Source organism: Ictidomys tridecemlineatus, chromosome 11 (genome assembly GCF_052094955.1).
Source record: "Ictidomys tridecemlineatus isolate mIctTri1 chromosome 11, mIctTri1.hap1, whole genome shotgun sequence".
Classification (NCBI taxonomy): domain Eukaryota; kingdom Metazoa; phylum Chordata; class Mammalia; order Rodentia; family Sciuridae; genus Ictidomys; species Ictidomys tridecemlineatus.
This window is the reverse complement of record NC_135487.1, coordinates 131,876,186-131,885,234: the sequence shown is the minus strand read 5'-3', so window position 1 is coordinate 131,885,234 and position 9,049 is coordinate 131,876,186. Positions and strand designations below refer to the sequence as shown.

General features: G+C 47.2%; 2 protein-coding genes across 2 annotated transcripts; one reads left to right on the top strand and one right to left on the bottom strand.

The window, feature by feature from the left end:
• Nucleotides 1-4,537: 4,537 nt before the first annotated feature.
• Nucleotides 4,538-8,224, bottom strand: LOC101966729 (histone H2B type 1-C/E/F/G/I). The gene has a single exon (XM_013361151.4). The coding sequence runs from the start codon at nt 7,872-7,874 to the stop codon at nt 7,494-7,496; it is 381 nt and encodes a 126-aa protein (XP_013216605.1). The 5' UTR covers nt 7,875-8,224; the 3' UTR covers nt 4,538-7,493.
• H2ac19 (H2A clustered histone 19) lies at nt 8,194-8,740 on the top strand. Its single transcript, XM_078027665.1, has one exon. It carries the CDS (start codon nt 8,257-8,259, stop codon nt 8,647-8,649), a length of 393 nt encoding a protein of 130 aa, XP_077883791.1. The 5' UTR covers nt 8,194-8,256; the 3' UTR covers nt 8,650-8,740.
• The last annotated feature ends 309 nt before the right edge of the window (nt 8,741-9,049 follow it).

The window sequence follows — 9,049 nt, the reverse complement described above, 5'->3', positions numbered from 1 at the left end:
TATTGCAAACATAATGGTCCTCGTCTTCCCAAATTCATTGTAATGAATGTCTGAAGTTTTTGTAGTAAGTCTCTTCCCAATAAAGGGGTCGGACATTCTGGGTTAATAAAAAAATGCATGAGAAAACGTCATCTCATCCCACTCACACCTCAGTGGGGGAGTGAACTTTCTGGTAACAGGCCATCCAGACACTGCTTGTACAGTTAGAGTATTAGAGAACAGAAGCCGGGGTAAGAATAACTGGTTCAGAATAACTGGTGCCAGCATCTAAGAGGAAGCTGACCTCTTGGCTCCCTACAGAGAAGCACACCTGGGGCTCATGTGCAGTGATAGGAGTTATGGGAGCCAGAATTGAGCCCAGTCCCTGTCAGGTCTGTGTGGAGGAGTCTGGCTTCAAGGACATTCGCCCCTGAGGACAGTCACTCTTCCAGTGACTGCCTAGACATTTAGGGCAGGGCTTTTGGGGTGGTCACTTGGCTTGTGGGCAATCCTGTTTGAAATGTCCTTCCTCTCTGCAATGGAAACAAGTCCTTTTTTGTGGATTGAGGAGCATTTCGTCTTCCTCCTTTTTCACCCTGGGAACCTGTGGTGAGCCGTTCCTGCGGACTGTGGTCGCCATTACATGATGGCGCTGGCTCCGCTGTGGTCTGTGAAGGACAACTCCTTATCAGAGAGAGTTGGCATATTGTCAACTCCTTATCAGAGAAAGTTGGCGTATTGTTTTCTAGCACCCTGTGAGAAGGGTTCATGTGGCAGCTTCGCATTGGGGTTCGCGGTGCTTTATTAAGGCTGGGAGGGGCATCCGAGGATTAGAAGAATTATTAGAAGAATATCAAGGGCCTGAATAAACTGCTGAAAGAAGATTCCTGAGTTGTGTCTTCCTTGCGGGCAAGGGGGTCGTGACAGGAACCTACTCCTCTAAGAGCAAATACCAGTGCTTTAGTCCTTTTTCTGTCTCTGCGCTCTTTCTCCTTCTTTTCCTGTTGATCTCTATTATAAAAAAATGGAAGTAGCAACTCAGAGGATTGTGGGAAGCCATTCTCGCACGTGATTGGGCACCTCCCTGACTGGGTGCGAGGCTAAACTGTCAGAACTAATCCCCACCCTTTCTAGGTGGGAGAGCCCATCCGTTTGGGGGTGTGACTGACCATTGACCCTGAGACCCATCACTGACCCTGACCTTGGAATGCTGTCCCCCTCGACCTTCATTGGATGGAATTTTCCCTTGAATTTCTTGTTCCCCAATAAAAGGCCATCCTCTGGCGTGGTCTCTCTCTCTCTCTCTCCTGCTAGTCTTGTGTAAACCTCGTTGCCCCACCGGGTGGCTCGAGGTAGGAGTCAGAGGGGAGAGCCGTCTCAGACCTGGTCAAAGAAAAAGGTAATTTGAGTTTGTGTGTTTACTTTGATCTCACTAGTTAACTTCTATGCTTTGAACCTCTAGTATGAAGCTAGCGTGCTGGTCGCGCGGTTGAGAGGTTGTCATCTAAAGACTGATCAGGGCCATATGACAATTTTTGTAATTTCCTCCAAATGTCTGGGGCTGGCTGAGTAAAAATTTGTCCTTTTTTTTTAAGAGATAGAGAAAGAATTTTTTTAATGTTTATTAAAAAAATAATAAACATTATTATAAACATCTTTGTTGGTATGTGGTGCTGAGGATCGAACCCGGGCCGCACACATGCCAGGCAAGCACCCTACCGCTTGAGCCACATCCCCAGCCCCTAAATTTGCCCTTTAAAAGTAGGTGGCCCTCTCTGGGTTCAGAATCCACAGTGGTGTGTTTTCTCATTGCCTCCCTGAGTTTCTTCATGAAAAGAGTAGGGCTTTCCTGGGGGCCCTGAATAATTTCTGAGACCTTAGAATGGTTAACGGGCTTTTGCTTGATTCTGCTGAGGGCCTCGAGGACCAACATTTGGAAATGTCTAATTTTCCAAACATCCTGTTCATCATTTGAGTCCCACTCAGGATCATTTCTGAGAACTGCCTGTGCTCCGGATGGATAATTGGTTTTGTTCCTGGTCTGTGCTGCTTGGGAATGAGCAAGGTTTAAGTCATCCCTAAACTGTTCGGCTGCTCTTAGGGCTGCTTCCTTCTCATTGGAGGTCAAAGTCTGGTTGAGTAATAGCATAATGTCTTTCCAGGTGAGGTCAAATACCTGGCATAAGTTTTGAAATACCTCGATATATTTATCCGGATCCTTTGAAAATTTCCCTAAGTCTGTTTTTATCTGTCTTAGGTCTTGAAGGGAGAAGGGGTATGTACTTTGATTGGTCCAAATTCTCCTCCTGTCATCTCTTTGAGGGGTAATATGTTTCATCTATTGGGGCAAATGAAGAGAGGCCAGGATATGGGTGACAGGAGGGCCACTGTTGCACATCAACAGGGGATGGAGATTTTGTGGGTCCTCTTGATTCTTTCTCCTCAGTAGGTGATTGCTTAAGATTTTCTCCCCCATGGCAGATAACACAACTAAATCTACTTTACATTGTTGGCATAATTTGGGGTTTTCCCTTAGGGCAAAGAAAACCTGGACATATGGCATCTCGCACCATTCCCCTTTCCTTTTGCAAAATTTATTGAGCTGCAAAATTATATTAAAATTCATATTTCCATTTGGTGGCCAGGTTTCTCCATCAGGGAGTTTGTATTGAAGCCAGACCTGGCGGCAGAAGAAAATGAGGCACTTTTTGAGCGTCTGTGGGTCAAACTTATCCCAATTTTTCAATATGCAGGTAAGTGGTGCACCGAGCACCCTGTAGAGAGAAGCTCCCATCTGGGTGAGAAGAGGAAAAACAGGACTCAGGTGTCACGCCAGAAAAAAAAAATGTTCTTATTAGGGACATCTCCCTAAATTTGAGCTTCTTTAGGATCCAGAAAACACCGTCTCTCATCTTGCTTTGCCAAGTGTTTCTGGTCCCCTTTGGCAAAGTGCTAGGGTCCCAGTTTGCCCTGTGCCAGACCCTGGGAAGATTCAGACTTAAGGGCATTACTGCTTTCCTTCCTGCCACTATAAAACCCACAACAAAAGAGAATCACACACTCTTCTTGTTGCCTTTTTGCCCCGTAGACTAAAGGAATCTCCTGAGGGTAAGAAATATCTACTAGTTGTAAGGCATATAGCACTTTCTATCAGAGGGACTCTTGGAAAGGTTGATTTTAAAATGCCTCCCTCCGGCAGCTTAAAGAGAACACAGCACATTTTAAGTATCGGAATGGCAATGGGTAAATTTTAAAATAGACTAGTGAAAGTTGCCTATTCACATGAAGGAACCTGGGCACCTTGTTACTAATAATCCCATGTCTTTCTCTCAGTCCTACAACCTGAATTTCCAGTGTTTCTGACCAGCAAAGGAATGGGAGCATCCAGGAGGGAATGAATGCAGGGTGGGAGTATTGTGTAGCCCACACGGAGACAAAGGAGGCAAATGTACTTGGGGCTTTCCCTCAGTGCCATTCATCTACCAATCACTCTAGATGCCCCTTAGGGCTGTCGGGAGGGGGCTCAAGAGAAAGGAACCTTGGGAACATGTCTGAGTGTAGCCCAGACCAGAATTCTACAGTTGTCCCAAACTCCTTCCTTCACCTCCGCTCATCCAAGACAGGTCGGTATTAGAGACACTGTATTACTCACGCCAATTAATCTCCGGGCTCAGACAGAAAAGTGGGAAGCGGCTTTGGCAGAACCCAACATGCCTGCTCTGCACTGAACAGGTGATTGAGAGCTGCCTAGGCCGGGAAACCTCTCACCCGAGTCTTGAAGAGTGGCTGGCGGCCACACTAGATGCATTTAAATATCCATCGGGTGCCCACATCACCCTTCAGAAAGAGAGAAAGATGCACCTCAGACATATGTGGGGTGCATGGAGAGAAGTTGATCTCGGTGTAGATCTCGGTGGAACCTCCAATCTGTTACCACTGTTTACTGGTGATGAGTCCTTGCTTCCCCAAATGCTGAGGTTTAACACCAGAGAAGCACGCTGAGGCAAGTGGAGAGTAGAGAGTGGAAGGCTTCATTAAAGGACAGCAGAAAGGACTTCCTCCCAGAGGAACAAGGGGACCCAAAAGGGGGAATCCATGGAAGGAGGAGGTCTTCCCTTTTTTATAGCTAAGGTCTTTTAGTCCTCCCACATTCCTGTCCTTTGTTTCTCTCTATCCTGCAGTGATAGATTGCAGGTGGTAAGGTCAGATGGTGGGAGGTAGGTGAACTGGAGGAGTAATCTGGGCAGGAAGGGCCTGGGGTGGTTTGATTAGCACCTCCCTGTTTGCTGGGAGCTACTTCATTAACAGCTCCTTAGGATGGGTTCTGGGCCTTGGGGACATTAACATTTCTTTTCCCCAGGTGCAGTTCTGGTTTCCTGGACTCCATTCTCAATAATGGTCTTCATTTTCTTTATCTTAGTCAATATTAGACCAGATTTACCTAACTACACTAACTACCTATCTGTAAATCTGGCTTCAGTATCAAAACCATAATACTCTGCCGAAGTCCGGCTGCAGCAAAATAACCGGGGGGTGACGAATAACTTCTGTCCGTTGATGCAGCAGGAATGGAAGCCGTTTATTGTAGGACAACAGAGCTATTTATACATTTTGCACAGCTTATCTTAATTAGCATAAACTAGATACATCAGTCAACCAATAAGGAATCTCCACACTTAATGGCTCGCTTTTGTTACTTCTCAAACCACTTTCTCTGGCATTTTGCCAGGCACCATCCAGACTTGTTTACGAACTCTAAAATTTCTCTGGAAAAATACCACGTGTTATTTTGACTTGTCTACAGACCTTAACAATACTCTATGTGGGGTGGGTGGAGGGATGATGACCAGCATCTCATTAAGGGGTACTTCTTCCTGCCCAGGATAATCCAAGCCACCCTAAATTTATAATCTCAAATAATTAGTAAATGACAAAGCACAAATACTCAGAAATATATTTACAGAAAGTGACCCCCCTGACAGATCTAGTCCACTTGGGTTCTGGAACTAGGAAAGACAAAATGGCTCCAATGGTTTATTTAACAGGGTAAATCAAAGGCAGGGATAAGGTTTCAAGGGTGGAATCTTGCTTCCTGATATCTTGCAGTCAGCTGGTTGATTGACATTTTGGCAGGTCACATCCATCTCAGATGCTGTGTGGGCCACAGAACCCAATAGCGATTCACATTATCTCTGGGCAATTGACCAGAGAAAATGTTCACTGGTCATTCCCAGATACCAGATGTCTCTATCCACAATGCTTCCATGCATGGTGACCCATATGCAACCCATGGATGGCCTGGGACAACACCCTTCCAGTTTCACTTTTATTTTTATGAGATCCATTATTTTTTCTCCTCTCTCTCTAGCTTCTACATATGAGAGAATACATTTGACTCTTGGCTTTCTGAATGGCATATTTCACATTAGCATGAAGTTCTTCGTTTACCAACAAATGACATAATTTCATTTAAAATATGTCTTGAAACAGTGAAACTGACTGATTGTAGGTTATAACAGAAAACAAGGAATCAAGGATTTATTGCAGGTTTGGGGTTACCAGTTGCTCTTTACTGATATGACTAAAGAACAGATTTGGAGAAGAAAAACCAAAAGTATTATTTTGAAATAAATTTTTAGACTCCTACTAGGTTTCCAAATGGAAATATCAAGTATCTTATGGGCCCATACACACACAAACCCTGAACCATTTGAAAGTAACCTGGAAATTGTTGACACTTCTTCTAAATACTGTGTGGCATGTCTTTCTTGAAAGGGACATTATCATCCACATTATCGTCATTGCACCGAACAAATTTAGTATTGATTCAATAATACTAACTAATACATAATCCATATGTGAATTTCTTGTTTGTTTTTCAATGCTGGGGATCAAATCCTGGGCATCATACAATTCAAGTTGAGCTCTCTACCACTGAGTTGTAACCACAGCATGTTTTTTTCTTTTTCTTTTTTTTATTTACAGTGTTGGGGATTGAACTCATGCACTCATGCATGCTAGACAAATGCTCTGCCACTGAGCTACATCACCATAAGTCTTTTCCAATTGGGAAAGAGAGAGGAGAGAGAGAGACAGAGAGAGAGAGAGAGAGAGAGAGAGAGAGAGAGAGAGAGAGAGAGAGAGAAAAGAAAAATGAAACAAACCTATATAACTGTTTTTCCTCATCTCCCATATTTGACTTCTATGAGACTTCAACGTAAAGGTTCTAGCATCATTTTTTTTAATATTTTGGGAAATTATTGTTATTCCTAAAATGTTTCAAGATTCAAGCTAAGTAAGAGAATGTCAAACAAGCTGGCTTAATTGGAAGTCTGAAGTTATAGCAGGTCTCTAAGGTTGTCCCAGTTCTATGAGTAACTCAGTTCCCCCATGTTGTACCCTCCAAAGCACATTGTCTATAATCATTCTTGCTTTCAAATCCTTACTCTATTGTACTGATGCCTTTTTTTTTCTTTTGTAGTTGTAGATGGACAGCATGCTGTTTTATTTATTTATTTCTATGCAGTGCTGAGGGTGGAACTCAAGGTCTCCAATGCACTAGGCAATAGGTTTGCCATAGCCCCAGCTCCTACTGCTGCCTCTTCAAAGAAAAACTTCCACAGCTCTAGCCCCAAACACAGCTTCAAGTTCTTCTACTATGGTCAGCCAATAATCCCCAAAGTTTCTTTTTTAAGGTTAAGGTCTGTTATTTCATTCCCCAACTAAAACAGTCCAAGGGTTCTCAAAGCACAAATACTCTCAAACCAATCAACCTCTGTTGTGAAATATTTGACCTCTTCAACTATTCCCAAAATCAATTGTGAAATCCAGCATACTTTGTTGCCCTTATATACAATTAACCCTTAAATCTAAAAAGCTTTTTAAAGTGGTAGTGGGGGAAAACACTATCACCATATGGTTTTGGTTTTATACGATAGAGGTCCTATATTGTAAACACCTCAGAATCATTTAAAATTCTTTTTTTTAGAGAATTTTATATATATATATATATATATATATATATATATATATATATTTTAGTGCTCGGCGAACACATCTTTGTTGGTATGTGGTGCTGAGGATCGAACCCGGGGCCGCACGCATGCCAGGCGAGCGCGCTACCGCTTGAGCCACATCCCCAGCCCAAAATTCTTTTTTAAATCTCGCGTTTTTAACATGGTTATGGTTGTGCCTTTGTTCAGACTTTTCTATCCCGCGTAGGCAAGCTTGTCAAATAGCATTTCACTAGGTAGAAAGATACAACAAGGCCAAGGCAAGAGAAATTTTAAGAGCATATACCCAATATTTCCCAACTGGCTGAGAAAACCCACATTAAGATTTCTCCAACATTAACCAACTGCTTGACAGGTGGGTACCTGTGCTCAACAGGATGAATTTTCTTGACTTCAATGTAAGCCAAAAAGGCAAACTCGAAATTAGGACAGCTTCTTTCACTGAAAGGTGGGATGGCTCTGAAAAGAGCCTTTGGAAGCCAGCGCGTCCCCGGCGGGGACTCACTTGGAGCTGGTGTACTTGGTGACCGCCTTGGTGCCCTCGGACACAGCGTGCTTGGCCAGCTCCCCGGGCAGCAGCAGGCGCACCGCCGTCTGGATCTCCCGCGACGTGATGGTCGAGCGCTTGTTGTAGTGCGCCAGGCGGGACGCCTCGCCGGCGATGCGCTCGAAGATGTCGTTGACGAACGAGTTCATGATGCCCATGGCCTTGGACGAGATGCCCGTGTCGGGGTGCACCTGCTTCAGCACCTTGTACACGTAGACGGAGTAGCTCTCCTTGCGGCTGCGCTTGCGCTTCTTGCCATCCTTCTTCTGGGCCTTGGTGACGGCTTTCTTGGAGCCCTTCTTGGGGGCAGGAGCGGACTTGGCCGGCTCCGGCATGGCAAGAAGCAAGAGGCAAGAAGCGCGGGCAGCTGGAGACCGGGAAGGCTATCGCTACAGGAGAAGCGCAGCGCAGGAGAAGCGCAGGGGCGCACCGGAAACGACCGCGTACTTATGGCGGCGGTACGCAAATTAAGGTCGCGATCGCGCCACGCTGTGATTCGCGGGTTTTCGGCGGCGCGGAGGCCAGGGAGACGGGATTATGTAAATGAATGGATTCTGACTGAGCTCTCCTATTGGTCACCGGGGCAAAACTGTGCTTTGGCCAATGAGAGCACACCATGGACAATCGCCGTTCTGCCTATAAAAGGGTGAAGCGGCGCCGTCTGCCGCGACTTTCCGGGTGTTCAGGCGGGAGCTGGTCGTGTCGACTGTCGCTGTCATGTCCGGCCGTGGCAAGCAGGGAGGCAAGGCCCGCGCCAAGGCCAAGTCGCGCTCCTCGCGCGCAGGCCTCCAGTTCCCGGTGGGCCGGGTGCACCGCCTGCTGCGCAAGGGCAACTACGCCGAGCGGGTGGGGGCCGGCGCGCCCGTCTACATGGCGGCGGTGCTCGAGTACCTGACGGCCGAGATCCTGGAGCTGGCTGGCAACGCGGCCCGCGACAACAAGAAGACGCGCATCATCCCCCGTCACCTCCAGCTGGCCATCCGCAACGACGAGGAGCTGAACAAGCTGCTGGGCAAAGTGACCATCGCCCAGGGCGGCGTCCTGCCCAACATCCAGGCCGTGCTGCTCCCGAAGAAGACGGAGAGTCACCACAAGGCAAAGGGGAAGTGAGGTGGGACAGGCGTCCGGTAGCCGCCCACCGCAGCCCGCGCGCCCCGAAGGGGGTGCCTGTGAGATCAAAGGCTCTTTTCAGAGCCACCCACACCCTCAAGTGAAAGGAGTTGTTACAGTAACCGCCCCCGCCGCGTAGTAGGCGGTGACCCGGAGGGGACGGCCGGCCGGCGGGCGAGCACAGGGAGAGCCCTTCGCCTCGTGCTCCCGGCCGTTCTCTCCGAGGCTTGAGCCTGGAATCTGCCGGCCCCTGCCGGGTGGGCCGTGAGTCTTGGAGCCCAGCACGACGGGCACCGGACGCCGCGCCACGGGCAGCCCGGGTCAGTAACGGGAACGCCGCGGCGGTGGCTCCCACCAGTATGTGACACCACTCCCCACCCCACACACGTTCTCTCGGACT

Bases quoted from the DNA above. Each gene is read 5' to 3' on its own strand.
- LOC101966729 (XM_013361151.4), bottom strand. From the start codon at position 7,874: ATGCCGGAGCCGGCCAAGTCCGCTCCTGCCCCCAAGAAGGGCTCCAAG.
- H2ac19 (XM_078027665.1), top strand. From the start codon at position 8,257: ATGTCCGGCCGTGGCAAGCAGGGAGGCAAGGCCCGCGCCAAGGCCAAG.